General features: G+C 46.7%; 1 protein-coding gene across 1 annotated transcript in view; it reads right to left on the bottom strand.

The window, feature by feature from the left end:
* The window catches only part of LOC111156133 (adenylate cyclase 9), a 118,662-nt gene that overhangs the window by 18,495 nt on the left and 74,633 nt on the right, over positions 1–25,534 (bottom strand). The window contains exons 2-4 of the mRNA XM_022516779.1: positions 14,022–14,212; positions 2,040–2,144; positions 920–1,137 (exon numbers count right to left, since the gene is read on the bottom strand). Of these exons, the coding sequence (XP_022372487.1) occupies positions 920–1,137; positions 2,040–2,144; positions 14,022–14,212 (514 nt within the window). The remainder of the gene's footprint in view (positions 1–919; positions 1,138–2,039; positions 2,145–14,021; positions 14,213–25,534) is intronic.

Here is a 25,534-nt window from a genome sequence, read left to right as displayed (position 1 = left end):
GAAACTGAAAAACAATTGGTGGAGGCACTCCTGGATGGCTCAGTCAGTGGAGTCCTACTCTTGGTTGTGGCTCAGGTTGTGATCTCAGGGTCCTGTGTTGGGCTCCCTGCTCAGCAGAGAGTCTGCTTGAGACTCTCTCTCTCCCTGGGCTCCTCCTATGCCCTCTCTAAAATAAAATTTTTTAAAATGATGGAGCCATGTCAAAGTGCAGTTGGTGCTGAAGTAGGAGAACTGACCTTCTGAACCATCACAGTAAAGACTATTTTAAGCAAGAACCATGATGGAGATGAAATCTAGGGAAGTATGCTGAGGAATGGAGTGCACGCATGATCTTAAAGTACTGCTTATTGGTCACAAGGAGAAAATAACCAGACTGGAGAGGTCAACACTTGCCTGGTTGCTCAAAATTACTATCACTGACAGAAGACAAATGGGCACCATTTGCCTCTGGATGGGATGCCTGAGAGGGATACATCATTTCTGTGGCCAAAATTTCCAGCCAAATTGGCATATGAACTGAAGATTGGGTCAAATATGCATCCATGTTGGATTTCCTGAATTTGGTAAACATGATTATGTAAAAGAACATCTTTGTAATTTAGGAAATTTAGTATTTAGGGGCAAAAGGAATGATATATCCAACTTAGCATCAAATGGCCCAGGAAAAACAACAACAACATAAATTTCATAGAGAGAGAGAATAAAACAGAGTGAAATATTAAAAGCTGGTAAATCGGGCAAAGGGTAGAATGAGAATTCTTTGTATTAGTCATGTAACTTTTCTGTAAGTTTCAAATTATTTCAAAATAAAGTAAAATATTGACAATAGAAAGGCAAACATACGGGGATAAGGTGACTCAGAAAAAGGGAGACTCCTACCTGCAAATCCTTACTTTCATTGGTCATGGTTGACTCTTACCTGTCCTCTTTGATAACGTCAACAAAATGGGCATCTGTTTTCTCCCGGATGTTCTTGAACCTCAGCGGAAGGAGAGCTGACTGGTCCAAGCTCACTCCTGCCCACCTTCCCTTTTCCTGTAAGATCTCACACAGGGAGGTCTGACTGTTGGTGAGTTTCTCCTCTTGGGGAGGGCTCAGAAGTCCGTTCTGAGTTTTGGAATTCGGTGCTCCAGGAGCCTGCCTCAAGACAAGGGTTGGAGGGGACAGACACAGAGGCTGCAGTGTGAGCACACAACAGCGCCACTCCAGCCCCAGCTCGGCCATGCGGGGGCCCCACTGCACACCTGACCAGCACCTTCACATCTCTGTTCTAACCTGACACTCAACCTCTCTACCCATCTGCTTCTCCCCATCCCCCTGTCCCGTCAGATTGCACCTTGGGGGTTGAGGCAGCCTGGAAGGTGTGACATCGTGGGAAGAGCTAATGAGGAGGTCAGAGAAGAGCTGAGGCTCTTGGAGCTTGCTAACCACAGAATCAGCATTACAGAGGGCCATGGGCAAAGGTTTGGGGGACTAGAGCGGTAGATGTGGTATGGAGATTCATCCAGAGGAAGGTGGCAGGTGGCACAATGGTGGAGGATAACAGACAAAAGCCTTCCTTTGTCTGTCCTTAGAGGGGCTCTCAGATTTGGTCTCTGTCCTGCTTTTTAGTGCACCCCTAGGTCTGTCTCCAGGTGAGACTTCGCTGGCAGTGTCCTCGCTACTGGCCCTGACCCCAAGCCTCTCTCCACGCTGCACCTTTGCTCTTGCCGAGCCCCCTCTTCTCTCTGCACGTCTTCTACTGCATGTTCCGGCCCCAGAGATTGTCCCTAGCTACGGCGGTCCACGTGGCTTTAAGCTCTTCCTGCCCAAGAAGAGAGCCCCACGCAGCTGCGCACGTGTTATTCTGCTTCACAGGGGTTAGACCTGACTCTCCATCCTCATCTTTACTGCTCTATTCAAAACCCCCAGGATGAGAAGGTGTGGCACAGTGTCACCTACAAGGAGTTATTCTGAGAATCGAGAAGCTGACAAGACAAGAAGGTCACCTCTGATGGAGGCACCAGGAAAGGAACCCACAGGAACAGCCAAGAGCTTACCTTGGTGCTGCTTTTATGCTCCTCTTGACAGCCGTTCTGGACCGCTCCTCCTTCTGCACCCGCTTCTGATTTGGGGGCAAATGTGATTCCGCAGGAAGGACAAGTCTACAAGAAAAACATACACCATAGGAACACAGCCAGAAAGCTCCACGGCCACAACCCGTAATTCAAACCTATCGTTGCAACTGGCTGTCACGCTGAAAGGCGGTAACCGAGGGGAAGGCTTCCTGAGCCACTGGAGCAGAGTTACAACACACTGGTGAAGTGAAAACAGAAACACGTCCACACGAAGACTGGCACGTGGGTAGTCAGAGCAGTGCTATCCATAACAGCCAAAAAGCAGAAGCAACTCGAATGTCCGTCAATGAATGAATGGATCAACAATGTGGTCTGTCCACAGAATGGAATATTATTCAGCCGTCAAAGGGAACAAAACAGGGCGCCTGGGTGGCTCAGTGGGTTAAAGCCTCCGCCTTCGGCTCAGGTCATGATCCCAGGGTCCTGGGATAGAGCCCTGCATCAGGCTCTCTGCTCAGCAGAGAGCCTATCTCCCTCCCCTCTGTCTACTTGTGATCTCTGTCTGTCAAATAAATAAAATCTAAATAAATAAATATATATATATATATATATATATATATATATATACATACATATACACACACACATATATATATATATATATTTAATTTTTTAAAAAAAGGAACAAAACAATGACACGTGCTCCATCATGGACGAACCTTGCAAACGTTGTCAGGTGACGGAAGCCAGACACAAGGGGCCACATGTTACATGATTCTGTCTGTAGAAAGTGTCCAGAAAAGGCAAACTCATATAGAGGTAGTAAGGTGATTAGTGCGTGCCAGGAGCAAGGGGGCGAAGGGAATGGGGAGTGACCTAATGGGTGCAGAGTTCCTTCTCGGAGGGGTGAGGAAAATGTTCCAAAACTGGCTGTGGTGATGGTTGTACAATCTTGCAAATATACTAAAAACCACCAAATGGTACACTTTAGAAGGGTAAATTTTATGGTAACATGAATTATATATCAATAAAGCTGTTACTAAGCCAAGCCACCAGCCGCTAGCCTACATGAGGTTCTTGAGCTCTGTGTGGTGGTGAGCTGCTCATGTAGGTCCCAGCTCAGGCTGGGAAGTCAGAGGGTCACGCTTACAGACCTAGGAGTTCTCAGAAGCAATTAACTGACTAGAAGAGCAGTTAACTGACTAGAAGAGAGAAGGTGAGGCCCACTACCATCAGGAGAGCAGAAAGGGCCAGGCTTTGCTCCTCACAACCAGGGTCTGGAGCTGCCCTGTTCAAATCGCTCACCTCCATCCTCTCACCGATAAAACCAGGGTGGGGTTTCTGCAAGAGATGTGTAGTAAGAACTAAGTGAAGATGTGTGTAGCTACTCTAGCCTTGCTCCCGGCGCTCCGTGCCCCCTCAGTCAATCCACTCCTACGATTGGTGGGACCCAGTCAACTGGCTGCCGCCACCGAGACAGCAACTGAGAGCTCCCAGTGGGGATGATGAACGCAAGCAGGACAGAGTTAAGGGACTCTGACAATTCCTAGGGTGACAAGCTCGATTACACACTGGAATACGTTACAGGAGGCTAGACACTATTTTAGAAATTCAAAATAAGTATCACTTAGTACCCACAGGCAAGGATATGAGCTCCATCACATCCCAAGTTAGATTTCAGGCCTCTATTGTATTAAATAAAAGAAATGCTCTAAAGAGTTGTGTCATCTGGGAATCTGATGCAATGCGCAAGTTTCAACATTCGTATTCATTCAAAAAATGAAAATACATGTGCCAAAGCAGCAGGCCAAGTCATTAACTAACTACCCGAGCAAACAGCAGTACCAAGGTAAAATATGCCTATAGCTCTTTATTTTTATTTTTATTTTTTAAATATTTTATTTATTTGACAGAGATCACAAGTAGGCAGAGAGGCAGGCAGAGAGAGAGAGAGTGGGAAGCAGGCTCCCTGCCGAGTGGAGAGCCTGATGTGGGGCTCGATGTGGAACTCCATCCTAGGTCCCTGGGATCATGACCCAAGCTGAAAGCAGAGGCTTAACCCACTGAGCCACCCAGATGCCCCTGCCTATAGCTCTTTAAACACTGACAGTATTAACAGGGGCAGAGTGTTCTAACTGTTAGTGTAATATATAAATCTATTTTAATGCACCCTGGTAATGACTGAGTTAAACTTCAAATCATGTTGCTAATGGGGCCACTGATCTTCTCAAATGAAAAAACAAAATCCAAACAAAATCCAACACCATGCCCCTGGAAGGGCCCTCCCAGCCCCCTCCGGAGGCGTGACGTCACTGCGCTTCAGTAATGAACCCAGCAGACTCCTGAGGGCACTCCTGAGCAGGGGTGGGAGCGAATGGCTCTGGTAGTGGCGGTGGTGGCAGGATGCTCCTCGAGCACGATACCAGTCCTTGAGAGGGCCACCTGGCAGCCCAAGGGGAGTGGGGGCACCACGTGGTGCCCAGGATAGTCCCAGACACTCTAATCTGGGTCATACCCTTAGGGTCTGGGGCTTTCCCCAGTCTTGGACAGATGTGACACAATAGCATGAGGTATTTCTCTGGCCACTTTTCACACTCAAAGACTAGAGAAGTAGTGTGAAGACACTAGTTCTAGTTAGTTCCTGGAGGCTGCTCCAGTGATGACTGGTAGTGGAGCACAGGGATCATCAGGGTGCTGGCATTGAGATCCAACTGTCATGGACCAAATCCAGGATCAAACGCTGACTAGGGTAGGGGGAGCTCCAAGCCTCGGTTTTTCCTTTCCACAACAGGACTGCGTCTCCCACAGCTGACACTGAGCAAGAGGGAGCAAGGATGAGGACGCCACATCCTGGCCCCATGGGAGGACTGCGGCTGATGGGATGTCCGGCAGTGGGCAGGAGAGGCTGCACAAACGGACGCACAGCTATTTCCCATCCCAGACTCTGCCTGAGGTGCTAGTCGGTATTCAACACATGTTGGTCCTTAAGAGTCAAACCTCTGGCTATGAAGACAGCACATCTGCCCTTTCATGTCCTTATTAGCAACAGAACGGCCATCCTTGGTATCTCTTGGCCTCAGTTTGCTCCTAAGTACTTTTCTCTCCTCAAGCACACCATGTGTATTTTAGAAACAGACTGTCTGCTTCTTAGGAACTCCCCATGGCACGCTGGCTTTACACAGAAGATGTTTATACACTTAGAGCCACAAATAGGCAACAGAGACTAGCAAACCTACTGGACAGCAGAGGGCACACACTGTCTGTGAAAGATTCCCTACACATGCACAAAGGCACATGACTTCGGAATTGTGCCCTCTCTCTGGAGGCTGACCTCGAAGGGGCTGGAAGGCCCGTGGAGCCCGGGAGTGTCCATGGGGACTGCGCTGTTCTCCAGGAGGCTATGACTATGCTCTTCACGACTGGGCAACCCAAGTCCCACGTCCCTTTGACACAGAGGCTAGGCGGCCTGTACCTGGCCATGATACAATGTTCTAATACAGAGGTAAGGTCTGGTAGACTGTCCACAAAAGAACCTCAGGAAGCAAAGGCACAGACATAATGTTCATAAATGGTCTCAAAGAATGTCCTCAGGGAGGTTCAGGTACACGTCAGAGTCACATGGGAAGCAGTTGAGAGCAGGCCCTGTGGCTGGGACTCCCCATGGTCTGAACAGTGCTCACTACTCCCTCTGCACCCACAACAGCTTCTTCCAGGGAGTGGGGACACCAGGGGCAGCGGGGAGAACCAGCTGTGGACTCCAGGCCCCCCTGTAGCAAAGCAGCCCCAGGAACTTAGAGGACATGGACCCACACCATCATTTCATTGTGCTTTGAAAATATGGCTTTTTGTCCTCCTATCTCTTCCTCATCTACTTTGCTTTTGGGGGGAAATTTCATTGATTAAATCTTTATAACAAATGAAACAAAAAATCTTAGAGAAGACCACCTGCCCGATGGAGACATCCGCACATCTCCACATTCCTTTCTGACGTGCGGCGAGCGTCCCTTCTGCACCAGAAAGGTCCCACTAGGCAACAGAGGGTGGGTCTCTTTCCCCTTTCCACTACCCACAAAAACTTGAACTGTTTTCCAGCTTCATTTTAATCTGAGTTAAAAACATGTCAAAAACTAGTTTTTGCCAAGCACACAGATACCTCCGTGAAATGTTTCCTCACCCATTAAACATATGACTCTCCTCTTGCTGAGAAGCCCTCACCCAAAAGAGCATTTTGGACTTTGGGGAACTATCTGGGGGGTACCTTACCATCTTGGGAGGCACGCCTGATGCATCGGATAAAATCACTCGTACAATGGTAACAGCTGCCGTGATGGGGAAGCACCTGTGTGCTGAGCGCACACATGTGTGAACACGAATCCATGCAGCGTCCGTGCTCTCGTGCGCCTGATCTCAGTTAATCCTCATGACACACCACGAGGCCGAGCAGAAGACACAAAGGTTCGTCATCAGTGGGAGTCGGCCTGCAGGCTCCTGGTCCCTGACCATTGTGCAGCCTCTCTCTGGCCTCCCTTCCTAACACAGAGAGAACCCAGGAATAATCCTGGCACTATGACCTCCTGGGCCTCGTTCCCCTGAAGCAACCCAAGCAGTTATGACCACCTCCTGGTGCTTCTAAGTGGCACTACTGGCACATTGGCACCAAGGGAAACTTTATTAAGACGAGCTAAGGTCCCCAAAACAGAGTACTCGACGGGCCAAGGAGTGTGCTGGTTGCTGCCTGGGAAACCAGAGATCCCTTGGAGAACATCCAAGAGCAAACTCTGCTCTTTCCCAGATGATCTCTGCTCCTTCCCCCAGTGCGGACGTGGGCTTTGGAGGGAGATGGGAACTACTTCTCTAACACACATTTCTCTAACACATTTGCATTTGTTTTTAACAGATCTCAATACACACATGCTACATCCTGTTTGGAATAAATGGCATAGAACTATAAAATGGGTTTTTCTTCAAGGCTATTTCTCTTCACAAGATAAATCATTTCTAGGCCAACAGCTGTCCTTTTTCATAACTGTCAAGGAAGAGAGGAGGGAAACCTCTTTTCTGAGAAATGAAGAGGAAATATCAGAAAAGCACTGGCTCTGCCTGTTTAGTCTGCTGAACATGACTATTTGGTAAGCTGTCCTAGGACCAAGAGAAGCAACCCTTGCTCCCAAACTCAGAACTCAGGCTGAACGTGGCAGACGGGAACGTGCAACAGTAACAGGACAGACCTGCTGAGGCCCACCGGAGGCTCTCGGCTCTCTGCCTGCAGCCCTCATAAGCACCCATGAAGCAGACCCTATGATTTGCTCCATTCCACATAAAGGAAACAGAGGCAGAGAAGACAAAGGACTTGCCCAGAGTCTCCCAGTCAGAGTGTGACAGAGGGGACCTTGAGCCTAGACAGCAGCACCCTGGACCCCATCCGTGCATGTGTCATCTCCAAGGGAACAGGAGCTGCCTGCACGGCGAGGCCTCAGCCTGGCTTCTGCTGCCCGGGGCGGGGCGTGTGACACTGTTTAAGCCAGTGAGTAGATGATCTCTGCAACCAAAACACTAGAGAAAAAGAGAAGCAGAAATTGTTACAGAAAAAGAAAGGTATCCCAGAAGCTTTATGAATAGAAAGTGCACAGTCTGAGAATACGGGAGGCAAAACAACAAGGACAACAACAAAAACCTGTAAAAATCAGACTCAGGATCTCAGAGTCACGGAATGTGGAGTCTCAAAACTCTGCTCGGACTCCTGAGCCCTAAATGACCACCAAGTCTAATAACTGAGGCTGATAAGGCGAACAGATCATTCCTGTGCTGTGGAAATATTCCATCAGGAAGTCAAAGTAAGAAAATATTTGGCATTTTGGGAAATTTCATTTTCGTGTAATACTTCACTCCCTGATGATACCAGTGAAATGATGCTGGACATATCTTCTCATGTTAATTCATATGTGATAGATAATAGAAATACAACCGAAGGGCGCCTGGGTGGCTCAGTTGGTTAAGCGACTGCCTTCAGCTCAGGTCATGATCCCAGAGTCCTGGGATCAAGTCCCGCATCAGGCTCCCTGCTCCATGGGGAGTCTGCTTCTCCCTCTGACCTTCTCCCCTCTCATGCTCTCTCTCACTGTCTCTTTCTCAAATAAATAAGGAAAATCTTAAAAAAAAATACAACCGATGTTATATATACACTTGCAGTTAGATTATATAGTATGATTAAAATAATAAATACATTAAAATAGTTAATACATATATATTAGACATTTAAATTGTAAAAGAGCTTAGACTTAATGGAGAGCAGGAAAGACAGTTCAGGGAGCTGGCACGTGTCCTTCTCTGGTGTCTGGAATGTCAGTGTCTCTGGGCAACCACACCACGGTCATGGAGACTATGGCACAAGCGCTTGCCAGTATTACTAACTAGGCTACTAACTATATTCAGCTTTCCCAGCTTTTCCCCAAATCGCCTTTTTCTGTACCAGCATCCCAGCTGCATTTAGCATTTCCTTGTCTCTTCCAGCCTATGGCAGGTCCTCGGTCTTTCCATGTCTTCGATGACAGTGTGTTGGTCAGGCGTCAGGGGTTTTGTAGACAGGCCTTGGATCTGCACTCCTCTGATGCTTTCTCATGAGTTAGATGAGGTTCAGGATTTAGGAGAAGGACCCCACAGAGCTGACGGGCCCTTAGCACATCACATGGTGGGGATGGGGGCATGTACGCGACACTGCGAGTCTCATTCATTGTGATGCTGGCCTCATCATTCAGTGAGGCAGGGCCTGCCGGGTTTTCCACTGTGGATTTACTGTTCTCCTCTTTGTTATCAGCAAACATCCAGGGGAGAGGGGGGAGGGTGGAGATGCTCGGAGGCTGTGCAAATATCCTGTTTCTCCTTAAACTTTTACCCACTAATTTTAGAACTCACAGAGGGACCCAGCAGCAAATACGACTGTGGTGGTCTAGTGTTGGTTCTCTCTCTCCCTCACTCCTTCTGCCTCCATCAGCTGGAACTCTTCTGTAAGGTGCTGTATTTCCATGGGACAACTTTCTCCTAGCTGAAGCAAACACACGTGACTGGAAATATAGATAAAACCTGAAAGTATTTTTTTTTTTAAGAACTTACTTTATGTTCCCATTTCAGAGCCAGCAATCAGACTACTATTTATCTTATAACAGCTTTGTCAAGATAGAATTCACATACCACGTAATTAACCCATATAGAGAGTATATAATTCCGTGGCTTTTAGTGTATTCGCAGAATTGTGCAACTATCACCACTACCAATTCGACAACCATTTAGAAGAGATTCTTATTTACTGTCTAAACTACAGATAGATAATTTACTACTTTTTCCATTTCTGAAATGAACTGAGAGGCCAGCTGTCTCCTCAGACGGAGCCCACTCCTAACAATTTACATACAAATAACAAGGAGATAAGTGACCATTTATTCAGTCATTTAAAAAGTCATAGGGACTGCCACAGAAGGATGGTCCTGGGGCTACTGACCTCAAAGGGAAGGTATTACCCTTTTGAAACAGAACAGATCCTCTCTGAATTGCCCCCATGTGGATGAATTCCCATCATTAGCCTCATTAACTGTAAACATGTAGAAATATCCTATGAGCGCACGGCCCCAGGGTTCTGAATAATAGATTAGGGTTAAATTCACAAAGAGGAGCCAAGTAGACATCTTTCCAAGGAGGTCCTTTAGAGATGAACTGAGACGCTTTCACAGCTCACAAAGTTTGCGGGTTGGGACTGATGTGATACAAAAAACCATCCACATCTTTGGTTCTCATTTATTTGTTCTTCATGAAGATGCTAGACCAGCTGTGTTTATGGCACATGCAGTCTCAGTCCGTCCGTCACCAGTGTTCATGGAAAAGGAGCCGCAGACGCCACTGCAGAGCTGCGGTCACACGGAACGGGCCAGGGTGCTGATGCTCCAAAGTCACACGTGCGACGTGGTTCCATCCCCTACGGCAAAAACTGAAGAACCTCCCTCACGTCAGAGCAAACAGAGAAGGCAAGACCTTCCTGAGAGAGTCAGTGACTCCTTGTGGGCAAATCAAAGTGGGATCTGTCTCCTGCCCTTCTTCACTCCTGCCACGGGCGCTGTCCATTTCTCCACGTGGAGCGAATACATGCGAGTCCAGTGTTCACAGAGCTTCTACTCCAAACCAAACATTCATGGGCATTACTTCAGCTCATCTTCACAGCAACCCTGGGAGAGCATCATCACCATCTCACTGTGACCCAGAGGAACTAAGTGACTGGCTTACAGTCCCAAAGCCACGGCTGTGAGAAGGATCTTTGATTTTAAGTTCTGGCCCTTTCCACAGTAGTACTCCTCTTCCCTGATTATGCTCTCCAGGACCTTCCTGATGAGAAACTCTTCACTGCCAGTCACTCCAGAAGCCAAGGTTTAGGTGTGGGAAGGGGTCTCTCTGACCTACGACCTCAGGGCCAAACCCTTTGTCCTTTGATGTCACTACTATGTCAATACAGTACTTGGACTATTTAATGAAATATTAGGTAAAAATTCTCCAGCTATGAACTGGGAGACAACTCACATGGGACAAGGGCACTAGGAGCAGAAAACGAATGCTTGGTTGACGTTACCTGCTTCTATTCAGTGCTGCCCAGGCTCCTGAACTCCGTCCTTGTTGGCCTACCTCTGGAGAGCTACAGTTCTCTGTGTATCATTCAAGAATAAAAAACTTAAACCAAAAGAAACTTTTAATTATCTACCAGAAACCAGGCTGTACCCTTGAGAAAAACGTAAGTTATTTCACACATGGTTTCTGCCCGCATCCCAGGAGCTCGCAGGAAGCTGCATGAGGAATGAGTAAAGGTGCGTGTGACAGCGGAACGGACCAAGAACGTGGTGATGGGGAAACAGCACTGTTAGCGGGAGGAATGACAGCAAATTCCAGTGACAGTGAACAGGGCAAAGAAGAGCAGCTCAGAGGGCAGAGGACAGTGAGAGGCACTGCCGGTGACAGGAGCAACAGGAGGACCGAGGCCTGCATGCATTCACCTGAGGAATATTCACTCAACACCTTTCCCTAATTTCTTGGTTCCTGCATGAAACTCCTTCCACTAGACAATCATTCCCCTAATAGGTGTGGCTTAAAGAAAGAAGTCTGTGGTCACAGAAGCCCGAGAATGCCGCCACCACATCCCCCTCTGGAGGCCTAGTGCATGGAAGCATGCTAAAGGCCAGAACGTCCTAGAGTACAGAGACCCTTTCTATAGCATGTAGCACAGAACTGCACAGGTTTCCCTGACCACAGAAAGCTTTTTCCATAACTGCCACCTATGTCCAACCTCAGAAACTACTGCACAGGGTATGTACTTTCAAGGGAAACACTGCCTGACACAGGCCCCTCCCGCGAGCCAGGGCTTCTCGTGCCGGGCAGGGAGATGAGGGGTCGGTGACAGAAATCCACGTGGGAGCTACCTCTCACTGGATGGAGGGGCAGTGGCCAGGAAGGAAAGAATCTCATTCACAGGGACAGTCAACAGACCATGGCAAAGGATTAGGAGGAACCAGTCAGTGCTTCTGGCTAATCAGAAAGACTAACCGTACTGCGGACAACATAAGGCAACAAACCAGTGACATGTGGGAGGTACTGACAAGTGCACAGGATAAATCCACCCCCAAGAACCCATGAGCAAGCAGCCAGTATTTTTTCTGTTGTGTAAAAACTCTTACTCAAAAGGCCTTATACGTCAGATCAGAGTGTACGTAATGCTTGAAGTGGACCTCAGTTTTCAGTCTTTCAGGCTCAACGATGGCTCCTAACAACTCACTGTTACCCCATGCTTGCTATCTACAAGGCACTCATCCAAGCCCGCTCTTACCTGACCCCAGGAGCTAGAAGCAGAGGGGCCAGACTGTGCACAACTTCCCCAGAGCAGCAAAGCCTGGAGTGGAGACCATGCTGTCTACCTCTCCATGCTCCCTCCACTCCAACCATGGGGGTTGTCCTCATCTCAGATGTCCTCACATGAAAATATCCCAGAAATTATACTTCAGGATCCAGATTGTCCTTACCCTCCTGGAAGGGGCACAAAGATTCTCCCCCCCACCCCAGAATTCTTTTTGGCAGACACAGTTAAATTAATAGATCACAAGATTTTTCAGAAAACTTTCAAAGACTATTAAAAATTTATACATGACAACAGAATACGCTTAATAGTTTTTATCTATCCAGATTTTCAAAATAAAGATAAATATATTTACATCTATAACTATAGCTATATACATGTAACTAGAACAAGAAATGTTCTTTGGGATAAGAGAAAACCTTCTTAGGTTAATTTAACATCAAATCGCTGTCACTAAACTTGGAAGTTATGTGCTATGGATAGAAACACACACACAGATAATCTAACATGGCAGGCAAACACAACACATCATTTATTTTTGGATTTGAGCTCTATTTCTCTACTTAAGTACAGCTCCGTTTGAAGCCCGGAGGAAATAATTTCTCTCTAAATAATGAAGCTGTATTTGGAAAACCACGTTTTCAATATCTCCTGCTACAACGGTTCCTGCCCACGCTCAGGGACAGCCTGTGGGCCTGAGAGCCGAGAGCTCCTTTTCCTGCCGGCTATAAAACATCGCCCCAAGTGAAGAGGCGGTCTTGAAAGAGCACAGGCAGTAAGGAAATCTCAGTGACATTAGCAGTCCCACGTGTGCCAGAGGACATGGGGAAGGACCGCAGCTAGTGCCCTGCATCACAGGTTCTCAACCAGAGGGGATTTTACCCTCCCGGAGACACTGGCCAGTGTCTGGAGGAATTCTGGGTCACCATAACGGGAGGAGGGGGTGCTCCTGGCATCTGGTGGGTGGAGGCCAGAGATGCTGCTCGACGTCCCACGGTGCACAGGCGGCCCCTCACCACAGTTACTTGGCCCAAAATGTCCCTCGTGCGGAGGCTGAAAAACCCTACACTAAATTAACAAGGCACACAACAAAAATGATAGACGAGTGCTGCTAATAAACCTGAGTGTGAAAATCACACAGAGTAATTGGCCGACAGGGACTACGGATTGTGCTGGAGGGAAATGACTTGGGTGCCCATGTTATGATCCCGTTGAACTTATATACCAGCACAGCTGACTTTCAAAGCTGTGAATAAATGTGGATAAACAGGAACATACTGGATTAAAGCCTTAACAACAGGCCATCAACCAGACCAACATATCATTTGGTTATCTGAGAGCACAACACAGTGAAGGGGAACTGTTATGAGTGCCCCCCTCTCTCTTTTTGTTCTTTCAAATGGAAACAGCAAATATTTCAACAGTAAAAACAAACAAGAGATACCAGTTGGGGGGGAAGCAGCTCATACACTGTGTGGTTTCATCATGCCTGTGGCCCGCCATGCTAATCCTGTGGCAGTTTATGATGACAGAAATGGGTATGTGCAGACAGCCACCCAGAGGTCTGGGCCCCAACAATGACAAACTGTCATGTTCCTGGCAAGCCCACACTTTTTCAGTGAGCTATGCCACAAGATTCACCCACACCAACAAAATTTAAAATATTCGTGAGACATTGCATTTCAAGAGACATAGGAACACTTCAGAAAATGGTCTCTGAAATAAGATACGAACGAGGTCGCCAAGCAAGCTTCGAGAAGAATCCCCTTTACTATCACTTATCATTAGCTTTCAGAGATCACAAAAGACAGCATAGGTCTCAGAAAAAGAAAACAGCAGCTCGAGTGAGAAGCAAACTGATGCAGCGTGGAAAGAAAATGGAGGAGCATAGTATGTCAAAAAAGCAAAGGTATTAAAAAATGCAAAATGCTGGTGACTTCATACTAAATTTTAAAATCACAAAAACCAAAGTGAAGGGCATTCCAAGTTGTCTGCCACAGACCCAAAGGCTGCTTATTATTTCACATGTTCTACTGCAAAATTAATATAAAATTTTAGAAGTAGAAAAAAAAAAAACTAACCTTAAGGTTATCAAAGGTTTTGACAGTCTGCGCCAAGTCACTGACACTCCCTGGTGATGCTGTCCCCTGTCCCCTAGGACCTGAGGACACCCGTGAGCCGTCAATGACCTCAAAGCCAGAAAGCAAGGCCTGTGAACAGCTGCAATGAGGCGCCTTCACTCTCTGACCCGCTATCAGGTATGTCTTCAAACCTATGGATAAAAATTACAGTCAGCACAGATGGAAACCACCGTTGGTTGAAATGCAGCTCGATCTCGCTCTCTACGCAGGACATGCTCCTGAAAAGTAGAGAGTAAAGCGAAAATATGAATGTCATATTTTACTACTGATTTCTAGGATCTTTTCAGAGATGCACAGATTTCAGGGAGAATATTTGCTTCCGAGACACACCATTTACTTATATCATGTTTTCTTTGAACCCTGGCCGCACATTTTACCTTGGGCAGCTGAAATGAGCATTAAAAACTTCCTCCATGCAAGGGTCACATGACACTTGGTGCCAGGAGCCAAGCAGACACTGATGGTTGACCCTAGACATTCTTGGGTTTATTCTGTTCCGTCGGTCTACATGTAAGGGTGATCTAGAATATGGACGTTACCCATGTCAGGAATGTAAAACTGCCTCAAAAAGTGAGACTGTAATTACACCAACAGGAGTAATTAAAACCGCCTTTGATTCAGATGATCAAGTAACAGTTTTCTGTTGGATCTAAACATTCACAGCAAGAACGTGCGGCTTTTGTCAAGCTGTAGTCTACGATCATTTTATTCTCTCACAAAATCCTCATTCAGAAAAAAGTAGGCGGGAGGGGCATCTGGGTGGCTCAGTCAGTTAAGCATCTGATTCTTGGTTTTGGCTCAGGTCATGATCTCAGGGTCCTGATACTGAGCCCCAAGTTGTGCTCTACACTCAGCTGCGAGTCTGCTTGTCCCTCTCCCTCTGCTCCCCTCCCCCTGCCACTCTCTTTCTCATAAGTAAAAATAAGATCTTTTTTTTTTAAAGTTAGTTAAATGGACAATTAGCCAATATCTTTACAATTCTCATTAAAGGCTGAAATAACACACTAACATACACTACACTGTTAGGTGGCTCTAAGGCAGGGAGGTCCCTACTCCGGGTCTTCAGAAGGACTATCTGCTAGGAAAATACTAAGAAGCAGCTTTTCCAGACAGAACTCAAGCAATTTCTGGAAAGGAAGCAAGTCTTATTTAAATTAATCCATTGGTAGTCCTTACTGTAATTTAACCAGACTGCAAATCTGTTGAGGGGAGTGGCAATGTAATTTGTTCAATAAACATTTATTTTAGGCCTGGGGTTGGCTCTACCTGGAGAACAGACTCAAGAACAAAGCAAAGTCCCTGTCTTGGAGAGTTTAAGCTTCCCCAGAAGGTGGTAATGGAAGGGCATCACTGAAACATTTGAGGTGAGGGGTCTACACTCCTAAATCCACAAGGGTACTTCCACTTAGGACGCTGTAATAAATGCCCTAAAAGTAATTACTTCAAGAAGGATGAGGGGTGCCTGGCTGGCTTAGTCAGTGGAGCATGTGACTCTTGATCTCGGGATCATTAGTTCGAGCCCCAGGTTGGGGATAGAGATTACTTTAAAAAATTAATTACTTAAACAACCTAGGGATTACTTAATTATCCTTCATCATGTTATAGTTACGCCACCATTTCCTCATTCAATCTCTCCTCATCTCCCTTTCTTCTCGTAAAAATACTATACGGTATGTCTTTTTAAGACACCTAGAGAGATCCTAGAGCACAGCGAAATCATAGGTGGGAATCAAAAGACTTAGATAAGTAACTTTGGATGCTAACTCGCCCCAAATACTCACTCTTAACTAAGGTCCAGAACTTCCATATGTTTTTTTCTCCAACAAAAATACACAGTGTACAGGGTCAATCACAGTCACAACTACGTCCATGTATCAGCTGGAAATGGAACATGAACTGGAATACGACACAGGAGTAAGAGCACCTTTGTAGGAATCCCTCAGACTCCGTCACAGAAGACGCTGAACTCACTTGCCATTTTGCCTTGGGAGCATTGAAGAAGGCAAACTCTGCGGACTAACCAGAGAAAAGTCCTACGTCTGACCTGTCCTGGAGTCTCCATGCCAGTAGGCTTATTTCCGACGTCGTCAAAGGCCCGTTCCCTGGAGCTGCGGGAATGGGGACGGCCCGTGAGTCTCCCGGCAGAGGGCGGGCAAGGTCCTGGCTGGCAGGCCAAGCTGCTGCGGAGGGCCACCCCGGGGACTGGAAGGAGGAGGGAGGACGGTAGTGCATGAGGAGCCACTGTTGCAGGGAGAGGTTTCCATTCTGACTGTAGCTGGCCCTGACCCCAGAACAGCGTTCCCTGCAAGATGCCCGTGGCTCCCCTGCCTGAGGCTGCTGCTCCCTGTGGGCAACGACTTCCCGCGGAAGGCAAAGGCAGGGCAGCCAGAGAGGCTCCGGTCTCGGAAGTCCTCAGGCAGGTAACTGCTTTTGCCCGTGCCATGCAGCTCCACACGGGCCAGAGCAAGTGAAAGAGGCCTTTCCTGAGGCGTGACAACCAAGGCAGAGAAGAGGCTGGGCCAGCACACCAGAAGAGCTACGGGCTGAGCCCAATAGATGCACGCATGGGGCTGAAGTTCGTCCTTCCAAGCAGGGGCATGCCCTCCAGCAGGGACGCATGTGACAGTGGCCCAGCTCTGCGCTCACAAACTCTGACACTGCCTTGGGGTGTACATCCTGAGGCCTGCTGCTGCTCGTCTCAACTGTGGCAACCGCTCATTCATCACTTAGCAAGTGCCTCCCGTCTGTTGACCACACACTGTGATAGGTGTGCGGAGGACAGGTGTGAGCATGTCACCTGTATGGGGGGTGTCACCTGAGGAGGGATCTAGAGGGCGGGCAGGTGTGAATATAAAATCTTAGGACCCTGGGAAGCACAGGAGGGTGGCCCTTATGGACCTGGGGGCTAGGGAAGCCTCCTGGACGCAGTGCCCTCCAAGGTGAGGACTGAGAGATGGAGTGAAGTCAGCCCAGTGAAAGCCTACAGGGCCAGGGGTGGGAGCAGCTGCTGTTGGGCCATGGGTACTGCTCTAACAGTTCATGAAGAGGCTCCACAGAAAAGGAGCCTCTGGCAGGCACAGTCAAGGGATGGAAGTGAATTCAGTATAGCTGGAATAGGGAATGCATGTCGGGGAATGGTCAGAGACGGACAGGGGCCTGTGCAGGGCACCACGCAGACCAGCTCTGGGAGTCTTCATGCTGGGAGCAATAGGGGTGCAGAGGGAGATGGTAAGGAACAGGCATGAGACTGAAGAAAGGCCAGAGAGCTGTGGAAATGCCAGTCACGGTAAGTGATAAGGGAGCTAAGGGACCTGGGAGCCAGGACATCATGGTGGGAACAGGAACCCACTCTCCCCCAAACGTAGTGGTGGAAGCAATGCCTCTACAAGGGGCCATGCAGACGTGGGTAAGGGCATGGATTCTGCAGAAGAGCCCTCAGATTCAGGCCCCACCACCTCCCCGCTGGGTGACCCAGAGTAAGATACATTATTATAGGACCAGGCTAAACACAGGATGTGCCCCATGGGGCTGATGCAAAGACGAAATGAGTAACATGCATGAAGTGTTTATGACAGTGCCAGGTACGGTGAAAACTCCGGAACGTGAGTTATTATTATCAATGTGGGTGTCTGACTTGCTTATCACGGGGAGTCTTCTTCGTGTTCCACATACAAAAACATCTGTGGGACTGTTAAATCAACAATTGCTCCAAATGTGTTTCTCATGTGAATTGTTCTTTAGGGAGCCCCTGATGACCAACGTGGGCAGCTAGTGTTCCAGACTTCTGTATGTGTCCACGGCAAGCAAAATCAGTGAACAAGTTAGGTATCCATGCTTCCACGCAGAAAGCTAAAGCTAAAGTGAAATCTTTTGCCAAAACTGGAGTGGTACTGGCCAGGTAAAGTAAAGCAGCCTGGTGCGAAACTCCCTAGAAACCTATTGTGGCTGCATGACTGAATTCGGGCCTCACCAAAATCTCAAGTCAAAAGAGTTTATAAGATACCCCTGGGGCTAATAATACATTATATGTTAATAAAAAATTAAAAATTAAAAGAAAAAAAAGAGTTTATAAGAGATAAAGATTTAATGAGTAACTACAACACACTTGGGGTCCAAGTTCATAAGAATGGCTCTCTTGGAGCAGATGGTCAAAGTAAGACGGCTAAATGATTTATCTTCTTAAGTATAAACAGAAGATTAACAAGATTTCTTATATTCCTTCTGGGTAACTGATTTTCAACCTCACCAGCACTGATGACTTTTTTCATCAGCTTCATTCTACAGAGGCTACAGAAGGGGGACTCGTTTGCTACCACACTCCCACCTGACGGAGGGGCTGGTCTGTGGTTGTGTGCACCGAGGAGACTGAGGTGGTTAACATGCTTAAGCAGATCACAGATCCTTTGAGATCTGTGGCTTGCACAAAACTGGTGCTTAATTTCTGTGAACTAAGTGTACTTTCAATATATGCCAAAGTCCGTCTTGGAAAAGACAGACTATTCCAGCCTTTTTCTTTATCGTGGTCTTTTGCTGCGCGGTGCCTGCTTTGGGGTGAGACAGCCCCTACCACCCAGAGTCAAGGACCTGAATGTCAGCTCAGCAGAAAGAGGAGAATATGGAGAAAGGAAAAGATGCTTTGAGACGCGACCTTGGGAGTTAGCAGCATAACATAGCAAATGCCTAGAAGCCTGCATCACTAACGATTTGAAACAATAAACATATGAGAGGCAATCAGTTTGGCCTAGCTCATAAACATTCTAAAAAGTTATTCCACTTTGTATTTTTCTTCATTACTAGGTCTGCAATGGCCAAAAAGCATGAGAATTGTTTAAACTACAATGTAGTCAGTGGGGATGCCTGTGTGTCTCACCCAGTTAAGCATCTGACCCTTGGTTTCAGCTCAGGTCGTGATCTCATGGGTCATGAGGTCAAGCCCTATGCCCAGCACAGAGTTTGCTTGAGATTCTCTGTCTCTGCCCCTCCCCCTGCTCAGGCCTTCTCTCTCACTCCCTCTCAGATAAATAAAATCTTTAAAAATAAATAAAATAAAATGTAGTCAATCAATAAGGAAAATAAACACGAAAAGGTTCAGCTATCAAAAAACAGTTTCGGGACGCCTGGGTGGCTCAGTTGGTTGGGCAGCTGCCTTCGGCTCAGGTCATGATCCCAGCGTCCTGGGATCGAGTCCCACATCGGGCTCCTTGCTCATCAGGGAGCCTGCTTCTCCCTCTGCCTCTGCCTGCCATTCTGTCTGCCTGTGCTCGCTCTCTCTCCCTCTCTCTCTCTGACAAATAAATAAATAAAATCTTTAAAAAAAAAAAAACAGTTTCTATAAAATTATAGGTACGATATTTCATAATTATCTGTTGCTTCTACCAAAGAAGACCAGAAGTTTTGGTGGGGAAAACAAAATAAAACAAAACATTTTGCAGCTCATTAACATGAAAACACTCTGGATGGGTCTCTGTTCTTTCTACTCCTACGTAAAACCACTAATCATAAGGACTAATTCATCCTGGTTGTCACAACACTTGACAATAAATCACAAGTTCCAACAGCAAATGGGTATTGGTGAGACTGAACCAATTCTTTTTAAAAAATGAAGACCCAGATAATAAAATATAGAACAGCTACTCAAGCAGGTAAAAGAAACAGAGTAAGCACCATGCCTGTCTAACTTGGTTGTGACCAAACATTCAGCTAAGAAAACAAACTTTACAACACACACGCACACACACGCTCTACCTCCTGCTCCCAGAACAGGGGCTTTTCTGTACCTCGCTTCCCTCTCTCTAGTAGTAACAAGTAAATATGCTGCCATCACAGCCAAATGTGAGTGACCAGGCCCTTAGTGACCGTGTTCCCACATACCGTCGTCTTCCTCCCTTTCACATCTGGCCTTTACTAAAGACTACCTTGTTATGTGCTATGGCGCCAAGTATGAACACCAGACAGCCCAGGGGTGAAAACTTTAGAGACCCACTCCTCCCACCTCTAAAATACTCTTGAGTTATGCTTTCAGGCCACAGACCTTCACAAAGGCCAAAGAAACAGGTTCTTTGAAGGAAAACATTTGACACACCCACAAAGAGCCCACCAGGTGCTCTCTCATTCATTCATTTGCTCATTCACTCATTTACTTACCAAATAAATGGACTATTTATTGGGTACTTACTGAGGGTGAGGAGCTGGGCAGATTGCTGAAAGGGATGAAGAGGAAAAAAGCATACTCCAGTTTCAGAGACCGCGTATGGCTGGAGTGTGACTTAGACACTCGACTCCAGTTCCCTCATCAATAAAATGCAAACACTAGGAACTCAGCAGTGACAGCATTTCCAGAGCTGTTGTGGGGATTATATGAGTTAATGCACATAAAGAGGGAGAGATGATGCCCTCCCTATCTTTGGGGGCACTCAGGAGTAACTCAGTAAACCGAGGAAAGGCATGAAGTAACGATCACAAAAAAACGAGGGCGTGAGAGGATGGCCGCGAGTGTGAGGCCACTAAGTACTAAGTAAGTAAGTGATGACACACCATCTACAGGAAGACAGCATCACACGGATTCAGGTCTCTGTGCTGACGGGACACTCACAGTGACAAAGGCTTTCTATAGGGAGTTTTAGAAAACAAACAAAATGAAAGCCTATGATAACTGCCTTGCAATACAGTAATCTAACAGTGTAAACCATCAGAAGGAGCAGTGAAACGAGAGGGTGAAAAGGAGAGGTATCCGGAGCAGAAAGACAGCAGCAGCTCATTGATCGTTGCTCGCCAGAGGGTAACAGGGACTGCCGTGGGCAGAGTGGGCAGAGCTGACATCCGGAGTAGACACGAGAGGAGTCCCAGACTGTATTCTTTCCCCCAGAGAACTGACAAATGACCATTAATTTCAAGATTTTAACGGTTAATAGCTAAATAGTTTAAAACTTGATCGTTTCAGAGTTGCAGATTTAAGTACAGAACAAAGACGATGGAAAAGAGACTCCAGGAAGAAGACAAATGAGTCAACTTATCACCTGAGAATAGGTGACAGCTAACTAGCTAACAAAGGAAACTAAACAAAGGGAAAACACTGAACATAGATATAAAGCTGAGTGATGCTCAGGGAGAGAAGCCAGTCACAGAAGGACACACAGCCTATGACTCCGTGGTTATGAAAGGTCAAAACAGGCGAATCTGTAGAGATGGGAAGCGGATGCGTGGTCGCCAGGGGCCTGGGGATGGACGGAACAGGGAGCAGCTTGCAGGTGGGCCCAGGGCTGGTGGGGGGGGGGGGGGGGGGGACAAACTGTTCTGCAGTTAGTGGTGATGGTTGCACAACTCTGTGAATGGACGACAGACGGGTGAATCGCGTACGTCAGAGGGGTGCGCTGTATACGGTGTGAATCATACCTCGGTGAAGCTGTTAAATAAATAAATGAATAAATAAATAAAAGGAAAAGAAAGCCAGCTATGTGAGCTTCAAGAAGCAACCGTTCTGAGATTCAGAGGAGACACAGAACCGGCCAGGAACACAGCATCCTTGGGAATTCAAGGTAAAGGAGTGGGCAGCAGCAGGTAGAAGGGGAAAAAGGTGAAGAAAAGGACAGGCTTGAAAGTAGCTAACTTGCTACAGTTAGGATAGGAAAATATATAAATAAGAAACAAGGCTGAATAACCTTGAAGAACCAAAAAGCTCGACATGGCAAGAGCTCAGAAGTCTGGGAGAGATTAAACAAAACACCAGTGTGACCTTCACGAGTGACCTCCCAGGATCATCACTGTGTCATCCCAGAGGGCCGGGCCACACCCAGGCTATCTCCTGCCACCGCCACCCAGTGCCTGCACAGGCTGCATCACAGCGTGGCTGCCCAGGCACCTCGTCCGCGGCCCGCTCACTTGCTTCGCAGCAACACAGCCGAAGACTCTGGCTTCCGTGCCCGCCTTCAACACTGCTGTTCGCTTTTCATCCAGGGAAGATGTATTTGCAGAGGCATTTCCTTCTGCCGCGGGGCAGACTACCCATAGCGACACTTCCTGTTAGCATCTTCGGCTGGGAAGAAGGGCAACACGGCCCCCACTCATATTGCCCCCCTGGAAACATCCCACCATGCAAAGAAAAACATGTGATGCTTACAATTCCTGACTAGCCTTCCCTGGGAGGGTCCAGGCTGGGCCGCTGGGCACCTGAGCCTCCGTGGAAAGGTCGATGCAGGCCTCTGGTGTGATCCCACCTCCCCCACTTCCAGGACCACTACGAGCCTGCTGTGCTTTTCCTCAATTTTCAAGGTAGTCTGCAGCTCACATCAAGGTTGAAGGTTTTCTCTCCTTTGAGGAATGTTTTCTGCATGCTGGCTGGAGCACTGACCAAAAGTTTCCCAAATTACATTTCCTTTTTCCCACAGAGCACAGAGCAGGCTTGCTCAAGCGATAATAGCTGAGAAACCCCAAAGCTCTACTTTCTAATCAAGAAGCTGTATCATCAGTGACATCTCTAATTTCTCATTTCATTCTAGTACTGGAGGCAGTCTTTCTTTTGTAAACCTTCTCCAGAAGACCCCATAGCTGTGTTTGTGAGGTCCGTTTTTAATAACCTTAAAAGTGTGGCTGGGTGGGCTGAGAAGCCAGAGTGGGGCCACTCTGCCACTCAGGAGGCCAGGGGCTGCATGTCTGGCTCTCCCACATCAGCCTCACGCTGCATGACGTGGGACAGCAAACCTACACCTCCAGAAAATCACAACTATGTTGCATACTCTTGAAGCAAAACTGAAAGCGAAACCAAGACAGTGAGCAGTGAGTGCCCACATAAAAGAAGAGCACACAAAACGGGGCACACGGACACACAGAGCTGGGGTGAAAACCCGCAGCCCCTCATTCACAAAGGAAAGTGGAGGAGTCTTCGGAAGTCGCCTAGGGCTGGAAAGTGGAGGTCTGCTACAGAACCTGAAGGAGAGATGGGAAGTGGATTCCAACTCCCTGGGAAGGGAGGTTCCAGACAGTTTAGCAAGCAGCTCATGCTCAGCAGAGGTGCTGGTCCCAAACCACACAGCTGAGTGCTTGGAGAAGGAAGATAGGAAGAGCTGCAGCGAAAGAAAAGAAAAGAAAAAAGAAAAGAAAAGAAAAGAAAAGAAAGAAAGAAAGAAAGAAAGAAAGAGAAAGAAAGAAAGAAAGAAAGAAAGAAAGAAAGAAAGAAAGAAAGAAAGAAAGAAAGAAATTATTCTGAACAACACTACACTAAAAACACAGAAACGTAGCCTGAGGACCTAATGTAAAATGTGGTGACTACAGTCACAACGCTGTACTGTCTAACTGAAATGTGCTAAGGGAGTAGAACCTAAATGTTCAGATAAACACACACATCCCCATACACAAAAAAGAGTCATAACACACACTTTAAATATCTTACACTTTTCTAGTTGTCAATTATATCTCAATAAAGCTGAAAAAATTAAAAGAAACATTAGCACCTGGGTGGTTCAGTGGGTTAAGCATCTGCCTTCAGCTCAGGTCATAATCCCAGGGTCCTGGGATGGAGCCCCGTGTTGGGCTCCCTGCTCAGCGGGGAGTTGGCTTCTCCCTCTGCCTCTGCCCCTTCCCTCCCTGCTCATACTCTCTTTCAAAATGTTAAAAAAAAAAAAAAAAAAGACACCAAAATATGCCAAAATATTAGTGGAAAAATAGGATTATGGAAAACATTCATTTGGCATATTAGTTATTTTTGTTATTTATCTTTAAAATAAGCATGAATTTTTTAAAGTTATTATACAACATTTTAGACACAGAAACACAAAAGGAGAAATGCTGAGCACTCACGGTCCCATCAGTCTAAGAACTCAAAGGTCACTTGCCCTGTCCAGATGCCCTGTGGACTTTCCTCCACGGCAAGCCCTTCTCCCCCAACAGAGCACGTAACTATTCCGAGTGCCAGGCTGCTGTATTGTGGAATGCTGAGTAATATGCAGCATTGACAGGTTTTTTTTAATTTAAATAAATGACATTTTACAAGTATTCTTCTGAAAGTTGCTTTTTCTGGCTCAGCATTATGTTCGTGTTTCATCCAAATCAATGTGTGTGAACTGCACTCATTTGTTGTCAATACTATATTTCCCACTGAATAAATACACTCCAATTCATAAAAGGAAAACTAAAAGTATTAAATTAATACCAATTACACACTGTGTTCTGTTAAAAAGAAAGAAATATGATAAACAGGGCAAAGTCATACTTAACACAAAAATACCACTGAGCCAAGAATACATCATAAATATAAATTTAATAAAGAGATGGAACTTGTGGAGACTAGTTTAAAAAAAAAAAATCAGGGGAGGAGCTCAAGGATGAAAGAAAAGATGCTGGAAAAAAGTCAACCGAATCAAACTCAGGGAACATGGCAGGGCTAGGCTCCACAAAATCACACTGACACGGAAAAACATAAAAGAGAGAAGTAAAGTACAAGGAATACAGAGCTCTTCAAACTGCCAAGTTAACAAGGCTGAGAGGTAACAACTCCGTTATCTCTGGTCAAGAAAGTCCTTGTGAATGCTGCAGATCCAGGCCAGTATACCCGCCACACATGCCAAATAAGAAGGGACAGAGGGCCCAAGGAACAAACCAGGAACGGGCTGACTTATAACCAGGTTAGGGGCAGAGAACAGCCTAATCTGCAATACGGTTTGGCCCAGTACTTTAGGTGTACACAGCTGGGCTTCAAGAAATGTGAGAGGTGGAACCGGAGGAGAAAGTTCCAGATGGTTCCAGAAAAGTGAAGAGGCTTTCATCAAACAAACCCCTGAGGGCAACTGTAGGTGCTGGGATGATGTCGGCTAATGGAGTGTATCAGGCATGTAGACCCAGCTGTCCAAAAGAACCTTCCACCGTGATGGGAATGTGCAAGAGTCGTCAATGCAGGGGCCACCAGCCACATGCGATTCCCGAGCACAGAATGGTGGCTACTGTGAGCGAAGAGATGGAGTTCTAGTTTTTTTCAGTGACTTTCATTTTCTTTTCTTTTTCTTTTTTTTTAAGATTTATTTAATTTACTTGACAGAGAGAATGCACGCACGCACACAAGCAGGGAGAGCAGCAGGCAGAGGGAGAGGAAGAAGCAGGCTCCTTGCTGAGCAGGGAGCCCAATGTGGGGCTTGATCCAATGACCCTGGGATCATGACCTGAGCCAAAGGCTGATGCTTAACTGAGAGAGCCACCCAGGTACCCGGTGACTTATATTTTCAAGAGCTTTTGTGGCCAGCTGCTACTATACTCAACGGTAAAGATCTAGGTCCTTCCTTACTGGATAAAAGGAATGGACTAGCTACAGAAAGCTCTTTCTTAACTTTACTAAAATAGAGAAAAGGTGTAAGAACTACAAAAAAAAGAAAGGGTGAGATAAAGAGGACAACTGCAAAATCATTAAGTATCAATTTTACTTATTATAGATGACATTTAGTAGCAAATGTAAGGGAGAAATTATCCTA

The sequence above is a fragment of the Enhydra lutris genome, unplaced genomic scaffold (assembly GCF_002288905.1).
Source record: "Enhydra lutris kenyoni isolate GAN:26980312 unplaced genomic scaffold, ASM228890v2 scaffoldscaffold45, whole genome shotgun sequence".
NCBI lineage: Eukaryota > Metazoa > Chordata > Mammalia > Carnivora > Mustelidae > Enhydra > Enhydra lutris.
Note: the sequence above shows the minus strand (reverse complement) of the source record. Positions and strands in the feature narration are given on the sequence as shown.